Source organism: Astatotilapia calliptera, chromosome 19 (genome assembly GCF_900246225.1).
Source record: "Astatotilapia calliptera chromosome 19, fAstCal1.2, whole genome shotgun sequence".
Classification (NCBI taxonomy): domain Eukaryota; kingdom Metazoa; phylum Chordata; class Actinopteri; order Cichliformes; family Cichlidae; genus Astatotilapia; species Astatotilapia calliptera.
Genome location: NC_039320.1, coordinates 21718713 through 21737603, shown reverse-complemented (window position 1 = coordinate 21737603; position 18891 = coordinate 21718713). Strand labels below are relative to the sequence as shown.

At 42.2% G+C, this 18891-nt stretch overlaps 2 protein-coding genes across 3 annotated transcripts; both read left to right on the top strand.

The window, feature by feature from the left end:
• Positions 1-1767: 1767 nt before the first annotated feature.
• On the top strand, positions 1768-11229 carry grhl3 (grainyhead-like transcription factor 3). The gene is made up of 15 exons (XM_026152831.1): positions 1768-1916; positions 3470-3638; positions 3758-3816; positions 4652-4916; positions 5031-5270; positions 5949-6060; positions 6174-6268; positions 6775-6933; positions 7029-7098; positions 7207-7328; positions 8195-8220; positions 8340-8425; positions 8531-8616; positions 8828-8892; positions 10212-11229. The coding sequence occupies exons 1-15, from the start codon at positions 1900-1902 to the stop codon at positions 10327-10329; spliced, it is 1689 nt and encodes a 562-aa protein (XP_026008616.1). The 5' UTR covers positions 1768-1899; the 3' UTR covers positions 10330-11229.
• A 2223-nt stretch (positions 11230-13452) lies between these two features.
• cldn23l (claudin 23-like) lies at positions 13453-17696 on the top strand. 2 transcript variants are annotated; one of them, XM_026152922.1, is made up of 4 exons: positions 13453-13997; positions 14170-14255; positions 15774-15826; positions 16043-17696. In XM_026152922.1, exon 4 carries the CDS (start codon positions 16202-16204, stop codon positions 16943-16945), a length of 744 nt encoding a protein of 247 aa, XP_026008707.1. In that variant the 5' UTR covers positions 13453-13997; positions 14170-14255; positions 15774-15826; positions 16043-16201; the 3' UTR covers positions 16946-17696. The 2 variants fall into 2 exon arrangements, with proteins under 2 accessions (XP_026008707.1, XP_026008708.1); XM_026152923.1 differs by lacking the exon at positions 14170-14255.
• Positions 17697-18891: the final 1195 nt, after the last annotated feature.

Here is an 18891-nt window from a genome sequence, read left to right as displayed (position 1 = left end):
TTCCTAAAGATGATCACGCCTGATATTCAGGAAATTGATTGATTGCTCAGTAGACTTGCTGAACACTGGGGTGTGTGTGGGGGTGGGAGGGCGCTGCATTGGCAGAAGGATTGATGTCAGGTAAACACATAAGATAAAAAGGCAGAAAGAAGAGGTGAGAGTGGCAGAGTGAGAGTAAGGCAAGGATAAAGGAGCCAAGCATTTTGATATGCTAATTTTGCAGCTCTAATGGAGGGTAAACAGAGAGAGCATAAGAAAGACAGGGTGAGAGAGAGAAACTTGGAGAAATAGTTCACACCTTCAACGAGAAGAGTTGATAATTGCTTTGTGAGAAAAGATCCACTTCCATGTTACCGTGGCGTGTCTGTAAACTTCTTATCCCCATGTTCATGCGTTATTATTACTTTATAACTGGCTTTCATTTAAATTACAGGGTTTTTTTGTATGCGGCTGACGTTTTAGGTCATATTTACTTTGGAGTAATAAAAGATGCGTCATACTCACAGACTTCTTTCTTTTTCTCTTTTGATTCAGAGCCAATTTGCCTCAGGGCTTTCTGCATGTATGCGTGTGTTTCTTATCCAGTGAGGGTGTGCATGAGTGTGTGGGCAGACTGCACAGCACGCACCCTTGTGTGTTACCACGCCAGATTCCCTCAGGTGTCCCACAAGAGGGGCTCACACGTGGATGAACAGATAAACAGGTACATATAATCATCCTTGCTTTTTCTAGCTTTCGCTCTGTGTGTTCGTGTAAAAGGCTCGGCAGATTCTGAGCTACAGATAAAATCCCTTAGCGACAAGCGCCTATATGACTCCTGGTAGCACGATGTGTGAGCTTTGGTTAGGGAGTTTGCATCTTACTCTTAAAAAACTCTTACACAGGGTTATTGTGAAAGAGATTCTAACCAAAGTAGAAGCTCTTTCTCATCATTTCCATGTTTCTTTCTTCAGATGTAGATCCTCCCTCCAAATGCAAAGCATAAAAAGTTGCCCAGACAGTCCTGAGTCCAACAGATTCAGGTGATTGCATTTTTTTAATCCATCCATCCATCCATCCATCCACTTTCCTAACTGTGGCCCTAAAACTTACATCTAGAGCCTATCTCAGGGCTCATTGTTGTTTATTTAAAGTTTTTTTCCTCTCCGTATGTGTCTTGGTCATCATTTGCTCATTTATTCTGTTATTCTCATTTTTTCATTATATTCTTGAAAGAAAAATCTATAGTTTGCTCTGAAAATTCAAAACACTTCAGATCATTATAAAAACAATGGAACAAATGAAAGATTTCTTTTGAAGTTTTAAATCTCAGGATTCTTCTGCTCTCTGCAATAACGCATTTATAAATGCAATGTAGCTTTTAAAAAGTAAAGAAACCAAAACCTTTCAGTGAAATAATAATGAAGGGGTGAGAGTGAGCAATGATACTGAAAAACTATTAACATCTTAAAGCTGAGTTCCTGACCTCTGCTGCCTTTCTCAGAGTCATTACCAAACATTTCACACCTCTGGGATCACCAGTCTCCCCTTTTCTTTTCTTTTTAATCCAAAATGTTAATGAGATTCAAAGCTCTCCTGCCATGGATTGTCATGCAAAGTGAACTCCGGGCTTACACATTCACAGTCATGGTTTCTTTCCAATTTGGGAAGAGATCTACACCTTCCCCTCTTCACCTGTCCTATCACACACCTGTTCCACACCTCTCAGCCAATCAGAGGGGAGAGGAAACTTTGTCCGGGCATGAAATAAATCTGGGTCCTCTTCAGAGAGAATCACAACACTTGACTCATCAGCGTTTCACAGCTCTTCCCTGTTAGACTGAAGAAGAAGAGAATCCCCTACGAAAACTGAAGAGTGGAGATTAAAGGAGCCTATTCAAGCTGACTTGGACTGAAGACATGACCAAAGAGACTGAGTAAGTTCTTCAAGGGTTTTGTTTTAGGTGTTTTTTAGCTATTGTAACTGCAAGTTTTTTTTCCCATTAGGTATTTTTTTGTCTTTCCACAAGACAAAAACATTTTTAGTTTGGACTTGGTATAACACAGTGAATGGGTTATTTAAGATTCCAGCCTGGAATCCCCCGTTCTTCTTTGTCAATGGTACCCCATGTGAAAGGGAGCGTTTTTCAGGAGAAAATGTGCCTATCACAGCTTGTGTGTGTGATAAATTTATCACACACACAAGCTGTGATAGGCACACACAAAGTTGGCGTTTTTTGCTGTAGTGGGTCTGCTTCTACTTGCGCTGTCACTAACCTAGGGGGCCACAGAGCACAAAAGGAGCGCAGAAAATAAGAACCTCTTCTTGAGGTGTTGGAGACAAGGGGTAATGACAGCATGCGCTGCATTGAATTACGTAATGGTGAAACCCAAGACACGAGACCCCCCCCCCCCCCCCCCCCGCCCCCCTCCTATGGACCAAAGTTAAAACCAGCGCTGTCGGCTTGTTTTGGGGGAAATACGCAGAGAATAACTTGTGTTTGTTGTTTTGGGAGGCTGCTGCTGAGTGTGAGACAGGTGCACCTCTGAACAGGTGTACCGGCTTTGCTTAAGGATTTGTGGCATAGCTAAAATTTGAAAGGACACTAGTATAAACTGAGGCTCTAATCTGGCAACCAAAGATTTTGAGGTACGCAGTTTTCCATGCTCATATGTATGTAATGTATTTTTAGCTTTACAGATACTGGGCTGAATTGCATTAATCAGCAGTCATCCATTAATGCGTGTGAGAAGTCGTGGGATTTCTCCCTAAGCGTTAGTTCTGTTGCGGCTGTTCACACCTGTGGTCTTTGCCTCATGTCATCACATTTGATTAACTGTTTATCTAGGTTACACTGCAGCTATTTGTTCATTAGCCGTTTAAGACAAACTCCAAAGGGGGCTTATCCTAACAGTTCTGATGTTAACAATTCAGTGTCGATGTGAGTCTCTACAAACAAATACAATCCCCAGAAACCCAGGCTCTTTGTGTGTGTGTGTTTCCAAGTGAAATGAAAAACCAGAGCTCACCTCTGTGACAGCTGTGGGTTTCTGTTTACTGAGCAAGAAAATCTTGTCATCTCTTTTAAGATCTGAGCAAATATGAGAGTTTATATAGGACTCACAAATGTAGTTTCTCTTTCTTTCACAACACTGGAAACCAAAAAACTCTATGCGTGTGTGTGTGTGCATGTTTATGGGTGGCCCCTGGCTTTTTAAGCCTTTTTGACACCGCTACGTCTGAGAGATGTTACTCAGCACGGTGCTTTTGCAATCGAAACCCTACAGGCTACAGGACAAGTATGTGCAGTGCTCCAGGGCCATGGTAAATGTCAAATCCTGATGGCTAAGCGATCGGAAACATAGTGGGTCTGCTATTAATTAGGACTTTAAAACTAAATAGTTATAGTTTGATATTTAAAGTTGTTTCAGTGTATATTTTAATTTGAAAGTCACCCTGCTAATCTAAACCCTTTCTGGCCTGTTGTAGGACTCTGGGACTGGTCTTTCAGAGCGAGAACTTCAGCTATAACAATTACTCAAACTACGCCATGGACTCCTGGTCTTATCTGGATAACTCCATAACTGAGCCGAACCCCTCAAAATCCAGATTGCCCGAAGAGCTAACAGCCCTCTCGATGTTTTATGAACAGTGCAAGGTAAATAATGTATAAGCACTAGTTGTGTTAAACCAAAGTAGTTCATCTTGAGTAAACCTAAAGATTCATTTTAATTTCCTGACACTTATCGCATTTCCCCCTTTTTCCTATTTTTCCAGACCCCAAAAGTGAATGCTGCCTGCAGCCGCACAGGCAACGTGTGCAAAGTACCAGAGAGGTAAGACAGAGTTTCTGCAGCTGCTCCCACACACACACTTTCACTCACGCTTCACAAACCAGTCATGCCTCTGACATTGTTTCCATGTATCTATAGTCATTCATAGTCATAGTCATGTCACTCTTCACCGCACAGCTTTAAATAGTTATTTCAGTCCATTTTTTTTTTGTCATTTCTGTGACAGGTAGCATGACTCAGATACTCAATCAGTTGTCACTGAACTGAAGTTATTCGAGTAATGGTACAGAAAGAGAAAGGCAGGGCTTTAGGAGGCCGTAAACTGATGAGTGGGTAATCCTCTAGTCAAACACAGTCAGAGGGATTGTTGTCTTCCTCTCAAGCTCTTCCATTCATCTACCCTTCCTTGATCATCCTCTCTGCCTTTCTTAAAGAGTTTCACAACAGGAGGACAGGTAGCTGTTTTTTCTCATTTTGGTCTTTATATTCCTACTCCTTGTTAGGTATGTGAGAAAGGCCATTGTTGGGGCTCAGTGTTGTTCCCTCAAACATTTTTATCCGAGAAACTCAAACACAGAGAAGAGGGGGGAAAAACTGGATTAAGAGACAAACAGTTCCCGCCCAGAGTCAAACCGGGCCTTTCTACAAGTTTGCAGTAGCCGTGTGTGTGTTGAGACGCAAGAGGTGCTTTTACTGACCGTTGTACGTTTACTCTGGCAGCCTTTAAGCTTCTGTAACGGTTAAGGGCACACAATAGTCAGTCACTTCAACTATGTTTGTTTCCTTGATGTGTTGTTACCTGAGTCATGATGACATCAACAAGGTGGATTTTCTGTTATAGCTAATCTTCCCCCCCCCAACTTCCCCATCCTGCCAGGAATCTGCACCAGACCAATGAGATTTCTCCACTGGACACGTCCGCTATCGCCATGAAGATTCTCTCTGAGAACCTTCCCATCCAGCCCAGCAATGTTTTGGGATCTAAGCAGATCCCGCAGATTTCCGTTCCCGCCACCTCAGAAACATACACCTCGCTGACCAGTGTTGTGGAAAATACTTATGACAAACAGGAGCTCAGCAACTTTTTTGAATTGCTGCAAAAGTGGCCAGAGAACACTGCTTTCCCTGACCCCAGCACTGAGGTAAACTTAGTACCATAATTTAAAGTTAAAGCCCTGTCTCCCATATAGTTTTAAAAGCTCTGTGCTGTTTCTTTTTTTCCTTCACTAATCCATATATCTCTGTGTGGCTATCAGAATCTTCCCTACAGCGACCCCTTCCCTGAAAACCATTCCAGCCCAGTCTACTCCCGCTCCTACACCAGTTCCCCATCTGAGAGATCCAGGAGTGAGTTCCAGTTTTCTCTTGGGGCTCCTGCAGCTTCTTCTCACAAGCCCAGCGAGCTCCCCATGGTGTATCTGAACAAGGGACAATTCTACCCCATCACTCTCCATGGGGTGGAAAGCAGCACCTGCATTACTGCCACCAAAGTCAAGGTGAGCCATCGTGACACATCATCAGGAAAGCAAGGACTGCTTTTGTTCTAAGTTATTCTCCAAGATTTGTTTTGTTTTCTGTGTGTGTCTTATGTAAAAAAAAAAGATGACTATTGTTACATCCTTCCCTTCGGGCATTTTGTTTTTTCCATCAAGCCAAATAACACCTGAATTCTTTGCGTGCCAACAAGGCAACCCTTCCCAAATATCTGTCCCTCCCTTGGAGACAGTTCCTTTAATGACTAATACCCTGCTGACACCCTGCACACCAGGTTGGTGCATTTAAAATGACAGCATCCTGCCCTTTATAATTTATTCCTACCTCAGGGCAATGAGGCCAGAGCGCAGTACAGCTCACCTCAGCTACATTTGTCTGATGTGACACAAGCAGAACAGAAAGCAAAAAAGGAGTGGACAAGGAGAGAGGAAGGTGTGGTGCGGTTTACAGCCGTTTTCTTTGTCAAACGAATCGGAGGATAAGAATACACAAAAAACACATGCTAGCTCAACACAAATAACTGGTGACAATTTGGGAGAAAGGAAGGATTTGGAGTGATGGATGACGTGCGACGAAGGAGAATTCTTAGATATGCGTGCAGGTGTAAAGAAATACGTACCAGCTAGACAAATGAATCTAATTTTCCTGCTCTTTTTGTCACCTTCCTTTCTCCACTTCAGACAGTGGTGATGGCCGTGTTTGAGAATGACAAGAGCCCAGAAATGCAGCTGCGCTTCTGGAATCACTGGCACGGACGCCAGCCAACTGTCAAGCAGAGGGTCATTGACATCGGTATGTTCTTTGCACATGGAAAGTTACCAAAAAAGTTACAAAAAAAATACTCCACTTTCTGTTGTGCCTTTCATACCGCTGTTAAAAAACCGTTTCTCTTTGTTTTTTAACAGCGGACTACAAGGAAGTGTTCAGCAATGTTAGCAATGTTGAAGAAGTGGCCTTCAATGCTCTCTCTTTTGTGTGGAACCCCAGCGAGGAGGCCAAGGTAAACAGACCGGCACAAAGATGCACCCACATCACTATCACACAAGAATGCACAGACACCTCTGACTGTAAGGCCAGTTCTATGAAAATAAAAGAACAGGTGGAAGTTTTAGAGGAAAATAGTGGAAAGGTAGAACAGGTAGGTGAAGGAGAAAAGGAGTGGCTGTGGTGGGAGTGGAGGAATCCCAGAAATGTGTTTGGCCCTAAGGCTCTTGTCACAACAACCGGCTAAAGACACGACAGCTTATGCGAGCTTCTCTGTGGCCCAAAGGCGCTGGGGTGGGGCGAACCTACTGCAAACGGCACGGAGCAGGAAGGCAGGGAACTGTCTCTAGTATATATGATCACAGGGAGAATGTGTAAAGGCCAGAAAAAAAGAAATCTGTCTACGAAACATGTCATTATGATCCTACTGGGACACATGAGCAACAAATGAAAAACATCAGTAAAAGCTGCCCGACACCATAGTGATGTATACATATAATAATCATTTCTCTTTTCCTCCAGGTGTACATTGGGATCAATTCCCTGAGCACAGATTTCTCCTCTCAGAAAGGAGTGAAAGGCCTGCCCCTGAACCTTCAGATCGACACTTACGACTTAAGCTCAGGAAACGGCCAAATGATACAGAGAGCTGCTCTCCAGGTCAAGATTTTCTGTGATAAGGTAACTCGCTTTATTCCATTCATCTTCTTATACGAGCAAACATGCGTTAATTGAGTCAGAATGACTTATCTAATGGTGTAACTGTGTGTCGTCAGGGTGCAGAGAGGAAGATGAGAGACGAGGAGAGGAAGAGATCCAAGAGGCGAGGAAAGAACACTAATGATGGTAACAGTTAGCACTGGAAATGGCAGCACAACCTTTATAGGACCTTTTTTAATATGCTATCTGTGAAAGTCCAATCTAACATCCCTCATTGTCCTCCTTTGTTTGCAGCTAAATCTTTAGTAAGTAGCTCCATAGGCAACGAGTGCACCTTCTTCCAGACCCTGGATGACCACACCACCCAGCCAGTTCTCTTTATTCCAGAGACACACCTGTCCAGCTTACAGCGCATGGTAGGTCCTCATTTAACAACAGTGCTACCCCCACCCATCCATATCCTTGCAGGCAATAGGGCAGGCACGAGCAAGGCAGGGGAGAAAAAAAAAACTGTGGGAAAGTATGCGGTGGGAAAAGTGGGAGGGTGGGGGGATAGTGGTGCCAGAGAAAGTGAGGTGAAACACAGGCCTGAGATCCGATGAGCTAATTGGAGTCGAAACCAGACACAAGTACAAGCAGCTACAGCTGCTGACACCGAGATTAAGCTATGAGCGCTTTCACAGAAACACATGCACGCACGCACCTGGTGAGACAGCACTCACACCTTTTATGCGGCAAGACACCCTCATATCCTCTGTTTCTTCTACTCAGATACACTTGCATTAGTAGTGTGGTGAGAGTGCTGTTCAGACAGGACATTTTTCCCACGCCAGGAAGCCTAGAGGAGCATGCAATATGTTCGGATCAATAATAAGAGGGTTCATGGGTTAGATGTCATTGCTGTTAGGTCCATTATACAGCTAGTCCTGATTTTCAGTGGCTAACACAAAAGAAAAATAAAGAACAGGAAGTTGCAAAATTGCTTAACAATGTGACGCATCACAGTTTTTTATTGCATAGCTAAAGCAGAAAATATCTTTGATTTAACAGTATGATTAAGCGTAGGATGGTGCTATCAGTGTCTCTCCATCAGTGTCCACACTTCCGCTGCTCCGTTAGAGGTTATGGGAAATGCAGCACTAAAATGATGATAACATTCCTTTTCTTTTAAAGTGTTAAGCATAGACAGCTCTGGGAAGGTGGGACATTAGGCAATGCCTTTATCAGTAGAGAAGCGTCTAATCAGATCTCTGGTCTCCTCTCGGTTTCCCTGTCTCTATAGGCCACTCCCATGGACGAAGCGGAAAGGTAAGCATAGTTACGCACACACACGCACAAAAAAACATAACATTTAGCCATCACAGTCAGCATTTTCAAACAGAAGCTAAGTGGCCGCTTTTGTCTAATGCAAATGTTTGCGCTTCCAGGAGTTCTCTGAAGAGGCTGTATCCAGACAGAGAGCAGACGAGCTCCCCAACCAACAAACAAGCTCGCAAAGAAGATGCACAGAGAGGTAGATAGAAACATGCAAGTCTCATAAAAAAATCTAAGTTAAATCAAAATTGAAAAAAAGTGTCCTCTTTGGTGTTAAAAAATGTTTTTTCTTGGTTTATATTAGTTCTTCTGTACGTGAGGACAAACTCTGAAGAGGTGTTTGATGCCCTCATGCTCAACTCGCCAACGCTGTCGGGCTTGCGAGAAGCTGTAAGTATCACATGATTGCTTTAAAGACACACAAAAACACATTCCAGAGTCCTCTGACTTGAGTTTCCTGAGGTGGGGATCAAAAGCACCTTCACCTGTTTACTTCTGTATGCACTGGAACATTTGTACCATACCTTTTTGCCAAAAGTGAATATCATATTTCTTTCATCAGATCATGCTAACAGTCTTCTCGTTCCTTTACTTTCCTCAGATTTCAGAAAAGTACGGCCTGCAAAAAGAAACCATCGGGAAAATCTACAAAAAATGCAGGAGAGGGTGAGCGTCCTGTTCTTTTGTTATGACTATTGCACTGTGATTTTACAAATTACCAAAAACAACAGAGATCATTGGTGGCACTAAGAAGCTTTCTTTTCCAATCCAAACATTTTTTGAGGAATTAACCATAGTGAAAGTGAATGGTTGTCTTGGCCCTCCAACCTTTCCGAGGTTGCTGATACCCTACCTCTCACCCTGTGATATCTCAGACAGGCTCCTGTGTTGCAGACAGATGGATAGACTAGTTAGTCTCACCAAGTGCACCTGTCGCCATGATTTGCATTGATTTTGGGCTTATTTTGTTGTTTTAATCTTATCTTCCCTTAAGGAAGCGCTTGTTGACAAACCGGGCGGGTAGGTTAGTTGGCTCGGCCCTGGAATGTTTTAATTGCAGCTCTTCTAAAGGAAAACTATATGACTGAAAGAAGATGAAAAGATTTTTTTAAGTCCTGCTGTTGAGTCACTGGCAATGGCTGTACTTATTTATGTTTTCATAACATTATCTCTTTGGAACATCAGAAAGCGGTATTGAAAGACGAAATTCCTGATATGATAAAGGCTTTGGATGTTTCCACTCGCTAGCTGAAGGCTGTCTGTCAGGTTTACAATTGTCACGCGTCTTTCAGCTCAATGGCGAAAGGTCATACAGGTAGCTGCGCTTTTTCCACGATGAATACGGATGCTTGTTATTTTAGATAGGAAGGGTTTACAACTAGCCGCGAAAGAATAATTAGCAGAATTTCTATGTGGCTGACAAACTGTTGATAGTCTGTGCTTTTTCTTTTTGAGACTTACTGTCAGTAGCTGAAACACCTTTGGGTAATTTTCCTGCTGCTTGCTGGAAGCAATCACTGCAGGGGGAGCAGCTAAACTAACAGGTTGGGTTACATTCTCCCTGCAGTTCCCTCCCTGTCTATTGCTCTTGTCTTCAATCAATCCTGTCCCTGCAGGCAGAATGCACGGGACAGTGGTTAGTTCAGTCATTACAGCCTTAAAGGCTAGTGTTAGTGCTGCAGAGGAGGAGGAGGCGGAAGAACAGGGTGACCTGATTTTTAACTCCTACTGATGCAGGAGATATACCGCCTCTGTCTTTCACTTGAGATCTTCTTCCAAACAAAAGACATGTTGTCTTTAACCCTGGCAACCTGTTTGTGTCACACCAGGGTGAAAGGTTGAGTACACTGAACACATTATTAGGCTGTTTGAACACCGCAGTTTTAGAGACGAATATGATTTTCTCTAAATAGGTTAATGGTTTTGCACCTTGTTTCTCCACAGTCCCCGGAGTAACCCTGTCTTTTTGTTTGTCTCCCCAACAGGATCTTTGTCAACATGGATGACAACATCATCCAACACTACACCAACCAGTCAGCATTCCTCATCGAGGTTTCCGAGTTGGGCAACGGTCAGTTCCAGGTTACCCTTGTTGAAGTATGAGAAGAATCAGCCACCCACTCTGCTGAAGGATGAAGAAATAAAGATGCCAGTTTGATCAATTTCTTGAAGCACTGCCTGAGCAGACAGAATGTAGGATGTGGACTTCCAAAAAGCGAGAAGAAAACTGAAGTGAAAGCAGCACCCCAGTTTTTTACTTCTGCCTAAAATGTTGTACATATCATTCTTCTTCCCCGTTCTTGTGATTGTGTTAACGTCAGAGCAATAATGCTCAGCGGCCCTTTATGTATTTAATGTAAATAGGTTTTAAGAAGACAGTGTTGTATGAGCTATCTGTGTACATATAGAATACCAGTTTCCATAAACTGCTATGTATTTCATTTTTATTGAAAGAGCTCCGTGCATGATTTGTGCACAGCATTTTTTAAGCATTTTTATAGGTTACTATTCTAGCTGCTTGCGATGTACTCATCATTTCTTCTATAAAAACACAATGGTGCGTTTTTTTCTTACTCTCAGTCTGCTGTCACTATTTTTTTTTACTGCCAAAAGTATCCTCCTCTAGGTTCCTGTTAGTTTCACAACCGAGATCACCCAACACTGGGTTGCATTCAGAACCTAAAGTCAGACATTTCCACCCTTAAAACCACACATGAGTTAGTATTGGTCATCATTTAGCCCCTAAATTGTGGACATTTCCTGACTGTATGGTGATATCACAAATTTTTTTTTTCTGGAAACACTTCAAAAACACCCTCAACCCAGCCAGAGGACTTTCACTGTGTGCATGTATATGCATGTGTAAAAACTTGTTTGTTTCTTTATACATTATGCATCATTTCAAAGCGTGCATGTATCCCTGCATTATTTCATAATTTTACAATCAGGTTATATTGGTCAAGCATTGGCCCTTTTGTATGAAAATAAAGAAAATGCATAAGAGGTTTGGGGTCTGTTTCTGTTTTTACAGCTCTAACTGAAATAAAAAAGAGATAAATTAGCAGTGGGAAAAACAAAAGATACCACTTGTGTAGAGGAGGTGTGAATAATTACAATTAGCCTAGGAGATTAAGTGCATATTGGAAAATTCAGAAAGAGCTGATTGCTCTCTCTACACATCAAACAAAAGCATGAAACTGATCTGTGCCTGAGATTGGTCCTCTCATATTCTGAAAGCATAAATGTTAAATAGGTGTGTGTGTGTGTGTGTGTGTGTGTGTGTGTGTGTGTGTGTGTGTGTGTGTGTGTGTGTGTGTGTGTTATTCAGACTCCAACAGACAAAATGTGCAGAAAATAGTATATTTGCATGAGACATTGTGAGAGGTGTCAATAAAAGTGAAAAGCATTGAAAAACAAAGTTTTCACAAGACTTTGCAGTCCTGTAAAAAAATGAAGTACTGTCTAATTGCCTCCATAGGAATTAAGGGGTTAAGTAGCAGCTAGGTGCTGCTTTGTTTTAATTGATCATCAGGAAGTGTGAGAACCTTTGTAAAAGCAGATGTTTTGGTGGTTTGCTGGTCCAGAAGATTCAGGTGTGTGTTAACACATTGCCACAATGTGTCTGTGAAGGTTCTCAGTCATCCAGGTCATCGTAGTCAAAGGAGCTTGCAAAGAAAAGCGTCTGGACTTCTTTAAGTTGCTTGAAGATGTTTCACCTCTCATCCGAGAAGCTTCTTCAGTTCTAAGGTCAAATGGTGGAGAGTCCCAGATATAAACCTAGTGGGAGTATCCCCCCACAGAGGGACAAAAGGACCCCCTGATGATCCTCTAATTGCCTGAGCCAAGGTGTGAAACTGGGTGTGGGTCCCAGTCCGCCAGAGTTTCGGGTGTGTTCATTGTGAAACCTGGCCCCACCTTATCATGCGAATTCCTGAGGTCAGATGGCCCAGGATGTGAGTGGGCGTTAAGGCGTCTGGGAAGGGAACTCAAAACTGAATTATAGATGGCAAAGAGTTGGTGTCGTAAACCCCCGCCTCTGTTCAAAGATGGTCGCTCACAGTGGACATAGATGGCTTCTTTCACTCCTCTTTCAAACCATCTGTCCTCTCTGTCCAAAATGTGAACATTGGCATCCTCAAAAGAGTGTCCTTTATCCTTAAGATGCAGATGGACTGCTGAGTCTTGTCCTGTGGAGGTGGCTCTTCTGTGTTGTGCCATGCGCTTGTGAAGTGGCTGTTTGGTCTCTCCAATGTAGAGGTCTGAGCATTCCTCGCTGCACTGTACAGCATACACCACATTGTTAAGTTTGTGTTTAGGAGTTTTGTCTTTCGGGTGAATTGCCACAATGTTCTCAGGGATGGATGTCCTTGCAAATTCACCCAAAAGTCAGGTCGTGCAATGCTAAAAAAAAAATACATCTTAGGTTTACAATGTTGCATATGAACAACAAGATGTCTGGATCAAAGTCCTTAGGAAAGGAGATGTGAAAGCATGATAAACAGAGGCAGGAAGCACAGGAAGCACCTCATACCAACTGTCCAACAGTAGAGCACAGTGGTGGAGGTATGAAGAATTGTTTTGCAATTGTTTAACAGCCTTTTACTCGGACCGAGGCAGCTTGGAGTCTACACTAGAATCAAGTATGTGATCATCGGTCCAACAGCTAATTTTAAAGCTAAAACTGGGTCATACAACATGACAGTGATCCCAGGAACAACAGAATGTCTGGACCTCAACCCAATTGAAATGCTGTGGCAGGACCTTGAGAGTAAAGGTCATACAGAAAGCAATGTTGCTGTAGGTGCTTCTGTCAATTAACAATCATTGGATGTACTTTTTTCACACAAACTGAAAGAGTTATAGATCTGGCATGTGACGGAACTTCTTTGTCCTGAGGCTTTATTGGGGTTGCAGCTGTATGCATCTCTTTTTGACATTAAAACTCTAACAATCAAGACATTTCTAGGTTTGTAGTAGTTTCCAATGCATCTCCACAAACTGTGACTTTTTAGTGGCTCACACCTTTCCATGTTCAAAGTGTATCCAGCCAAAGACACCTACAGGTTAAACTACCCTTTGACCACTATGACTGCCTTCTCTTCCCTTTTGCAGTGCCTGTCTTGCAGTGTTTACTTCATGTTTCAGCCAATCAAAATGTGGCATGAAGGAAAAAGGATAAAAATGCTCTGCAGTCCCACATAAATTGGGACACCTGCCAGTGTGGGAGTGATTGTGCAAGCTTGTGTCCCTATGTCCGTGTTCTCAAAACAAAACAGGATTTATAAAAAGGCAAACAATAAGCAGTCAGATTTTGATTTTCGAACACCTCTATGTGGTCGAAAACAGGCAGATTGAAGTGTTGGTATTACTCAGAAAGCTCCCCACATTCCCTACTTGGCAACAGCGACAGGGAAAAGCAGGGAGGGACTGTCCTAGATATAACACAGACATTGGCAAGTCAAAGAGAGAAACACATCCAGGAGAAAGTGGGATAGCGGGGAAGAGAAGCAGACAGCTGAGGAAGCAGCCAGGGGGGAAAAAAAGAGGAGGGGGCAGACACAAGGACACAGACATGAAGACAGAGGAAATTGTTGCAGAGGCAAGTGGAGAAATTTTTAAAGCAAGGGCAGATGAGAAGAAAGAGGGAAAAGAACAATAAAGAAGTCGTCGCACCATCTGCTCCCACAGAGAGAAACATGTTAGCCATTCAGACGACAGCAGGGAGGCAGCCAGCGATCTGCAGTGAGATACAAACAAACCCCTCCTGAATGGTAAGTGACTGCTACTTCATGGACTGTGTCGGTGTGCGTGCATGTGTTTGTATTTGCTCCAAATACGCCTTCATGAGGGAAAATGCTATTAAAAATGTACTGCATGCTTGGAATTTTTTGGCTCATGACTGGCCTCTTTATGTCTTTCTTTTCTGCATCAAACCTAATCAAGCACCTCAGGGAGCTGCACTGCATTTACAGTCATTACAGTGGCAGTAATCAATGGACTTGGCAATGCGACAGCTGCAAGAGTAACAAGTGTGTATAGAACATAATTCATACCTAAGTGAGACTTTGTGGTGCACATGAAAGCCCTCACAGGTGGCTCAGAGCTTTGATTCTTGTCTCTGTCATCTTCTATGATTTTTATGTCATGTCACTAAAGTCAAGCAAGTGATATTTGTGTTTATGAAGCTTGTGTCCCGCATCCACATCCAGACATGCATTCTCATGCAAAATTTCTACTCTAAATTCTACAATTGTCTCTGCACGTTTAAAACAATATTTTTCTAGTACGTTCTGTCCTTTCCTGCCCACAGCTGCTTCTTTGCAAAGTGTAATCTCCGATTAAATTAAAGAGGAACAAGACTGACTCAGTCACGCTATATGTCATCAGCTCCCAAGCGACATTGCTGGAAGTAATATCTCGCCATCAATTATAGGTCAGATTTACAAATGTGATTGCTGTTGGATCAATATCTTCCTGTAAGTTATAAGTTAAGCTTAAAAATAGGCATTCCTTTGTTTTCTTAACCTTCAGATGCAGGATCATATATATATATATATATATATATATAATTTGTAATAATAAAGAAAAGATGATTAAACAATTAATGATGGATAAGAATCTGTGTAATATCTAATATGTTAAACTATAGTTGCACTTTTTTTTTTTTACTTTTTAAATGTTTGCATTCTTATGTGTACAGCTCACTAACAGCTTGCATGTTTTGTGACACTTTATCATCATGTCCCTTAGATAAAAATACTTTTCTTTGTTAAAAACTTTTTTGTGTAAACACATTTTGCTTGGTATAATAATAATTTTCTGCTTATTATTATTATTATTATTATTATTATTATTATTATTATTATTATTATTATAAGAAACAGCCTCAACATTTCTAGTCGTCCCCCTTTGCAAAAAAACAGTGAGCCACGTCTTACAGCATTGTCATCATAACATCTTTGCAGACATTGTTTGTTTAACAGAGATGTCCGGCTTGTTTGTCTGCATGATTCACTTACGTCTTCACTCTGTCCTCTTCTCCTGGGACATTCTTTACTGTTCTGTCTGAGACTCACTCTGCATTCAAACAGTGGCCTCACATAATTACTAACCTGACTGAATTCTACCAAGGTCACAGCTGGCCATCAATCCTCAAACATTAAAAAAAAAAATAGTGGCACACTCATCATACACACACATACGCACGCACGCACACACTAAACTCAAGTATGCCAACATTTGTACCATTTGTACACATGAGATCATCACATCTTGTGCAGAGAGAAGTCTTGTGATAAACACAACCGCACACGCATACTGCCACGTTGAGCCTGGCCAGGTTATTGTATCCTAGCAACAGAGGCAGCCATCGACTGCTCTGGGTTTTTGTGTGTGTGTGTTTTTTTTCCCTGTCCAGCGCAGGAGCAGTGAAGCCAAACCTCCTTCTGCTTTCTCCGTCTGCTCGTGCACTTGTGTTTACTCCACTTCAGCTCTGCCTCTGCTTTTCTCTGTCTCTCATCATCGCATTGACCTTCTCTTTGACTCAGGCAGTCAGAATGAAGAGCCTGCAGATTAAACACATGAGACTTTCGTTTAAGAGGTACTGGGCGAGCTTTTTTCTTATTTTATCGTGTTAAATCTTTAATGTTGTGATCGTTGTAGTGACTGTCTTTGCATTTGCCACAGTCTTATTTATAGCTCTCTAAAGCTCTTTGTGTTTCTTGTCAGAAAGTGGAGGAGATGTTTGTGACACAAATTGATTTTTTTTTAAACACAGGATTTTATCTAACTGTTCTTCTTCTTCTTCTTCTTTTAGAGCAGAGTAAACCATGCCAAGATTTGACCAGCAGGCGATGTCTCTGTCTGGAGAAACAACCACTGTTATTTGTGTTTTGTAAAATATTTGTAGCATACTGAACACTGGTACTGTACTATTTTTTTTATTCCTGACAAGCTGGATTTGTGAGAACAAAAGATGCACACTCCAGCCTCCATGGTGATGGGGATCGTTTTTGCCCCCTTGGGTTTGGTCCTAGTCTTCACTGCTGCCATCACCCCCCAGTGGAGAGAGGGACAGGCACATTTGGGAATGGCAGGACCGGGAAGTCTGCTCCGGTCAGGAACAAAAAGTCATGGGACCAGGTCCAGTTCAGTGGAGGCACTGATCTTGTTGCGCTCTGATGGACTATGGGAGAGCTGCCTGCAGGTGGAGCGCTCTGACTTGAGGCAGTGCTGGCCTGTGGCTGGTCCGTATCAGAGAGACCCCAGGGTTCGTCTGGCACAGGGTTTGGTGCTAACCTCATTGTTCCTGTGCGGCACTGGCATTGTCCTGGCTTGCATCGGGGTCCGGTGCTGGGCAGATCTCCCTCTAAGAGGTGTAGCAGCCTCAGGAGGACTTCTGGTGGTGACAGCAGGGCTGCTGAGCCTGACTGCGTTAGGGGTTTACACCCACAACCTTAAAAGACTCGGGATGGATCCAAGTCAAAAGATTCATAACCCACGGTATCCACACCTCAACTTGCATCCAGCTGGCTCGCTTTACTTTGGGTGGCTGGGTTCGTGTCTACAGGTGTTGGGAGGCGCCGCTTTGCTTTTCAGTTTCAAACGACCACGATGCCCAACCTGCCCATCTAGGCATGAGCTGTCTGTGTCTCCCTGCCACTCATGTCCAGAAATGACCAACAAGCCTGACATGGATGTATATGAAGTTAGTTGTTAGAAGCTTGTCCAACATTTTAAACTTTAAGAAAGCGTGGACAGAAAAGAGAAAAAAAATAGCATTAAGGGCACTTTCTAAACCCATTTTTATCTTTTCAGTGTGTAGCTTATGTAATGAAAAGTCATAAATTCATAAATGACTGTGGACTACCAGACATTGCTGCTTAGTAATGAACTGTCATGCAGGTTTAAACATAATGGATGTAGCTCTCCTTTAACACAGGAACAAACATGATCTGGGGGTGTAAATAAAAACAAATGGATGAATGTCACGTTAGAAAAAGATTCAACATCACGCTGCCTTTAAATGCAACATGTGGTGAAATACGATTGAAGTATTGCTTTGTGTTGCCTTTACGTTGTAGCCATGCATTTGTACTGTTAAGAAGAAAATTGTCTGAACATAACTGTGAATCATAGATGATGCCAGCAGAAGCCTAAAAAAATAGCTTAAATTCTTAAGGTCATCACACTCGGTTTCATCTGTATTAAGCTGGTTGTTAACAGAAAAAAAAAGCTTTACATTTATATGTGATATCCTGTTTTGTTGATGAATTTGCTGCTCTTGAGCACAGGAGGAGCTTTCACTGGGTAACATTATATTTCTGGAATAAGATGAGCACTATGAATATTAAAGAAGGCGTCACAGGAGGATATACAAAAGGGTATTTTCTATTCCTTGCAAATGACTGGTTTGTGTTGTCATTTTGTGCTCATATTTGTTGCACTAAATAAAAAACTATTTATCACAATCTGTTGCATTTATTTATTTATTACTTTTCAGATTAGGTAGGTTATTCTGCAATGAAGAAAAACGAAATCAGGAACTAGGAGCACATGCAATTCACTTATGAAGATAACTTTGGAAGCTAAATACATTTACATGTTTAATATGGAAATAAATTCACATTATTTGTCTTAAGACGAGGCCGAGAGCCAGAGTGATCATCTCACATGTTGTACGGCAGACAAGTTCACTGCATTTAAACCAAGCAACATTATGTGAATAGATGTTAGATGTGAATGTTGCCTGGAGCCACGTGGAGAGATCGCAATCCGATGTGAGAATAACCAATTCAATCGCTTCAGCTGGCAACAAACAACCTCAGGAGAGGAGAGAAATTCACATCATGGTTGAGAACGCAGGTCTTTGAGACCTGCTCGCACAGAACAAGTAGCTCATAAATAAACATTTTATCTACTTAGTAGTAAACGTCAGTGGACGGCTTAAAAGAGGTCTCAGACACAGAGGAGGGTGTAATTCATGCACTGAAGACAGACACACACATTTAGAAACACAGACACACTACTTTACCAAGTCTGGGCAGTTATCTCCCACTCAGTTGCGGGAAATCACAAAACATCATAACACTCTTCAGTGATCGTTACACTCTCTTTTTTTTAATTGAGCAAGTGAAGGTTACAGTATAAAGCAGCAGGGTCGCATGGGATGTCTTAGTATTCAGGAAGACATCATCTGTCTTAGTGCATTTACAGCAGATCCAGGCAAAAGGTAATCGAGAAACTCAGCTGTCACGCAGCTGTTCTTTATTCTCCTAGGATCCAGGACCCGGTGTCCAAATTTTGGGTTGTCTAGACCACAATACTAAATTTTGCTCTACAAGGGCTGGATATCCACTTACGAGGACATTATACTGCCACTGTTCTACTGAAATTGAAAACGAGTGACCTCATAGGTGCATATCAGGCCCTTGAAGAGCAAAATCAGATAAAAAGATATTTCTTTGTTTTTACATTCAACAGGTCTCAATCAGCCCAAATAGCAAAGAGAAATTAAAAATGCATGCCATGAAAGAGTTCAGGTCTTAGGAGGTTTAAGTTCATTAAATATATAATTTTTGGTGAAAGGTTCTCATTAAGGTCATGAAGGGAGTTTGAAAAGGACTTACCCAGACGAGCAATAGCAGTGTTTCTGGAGTAAAAGTT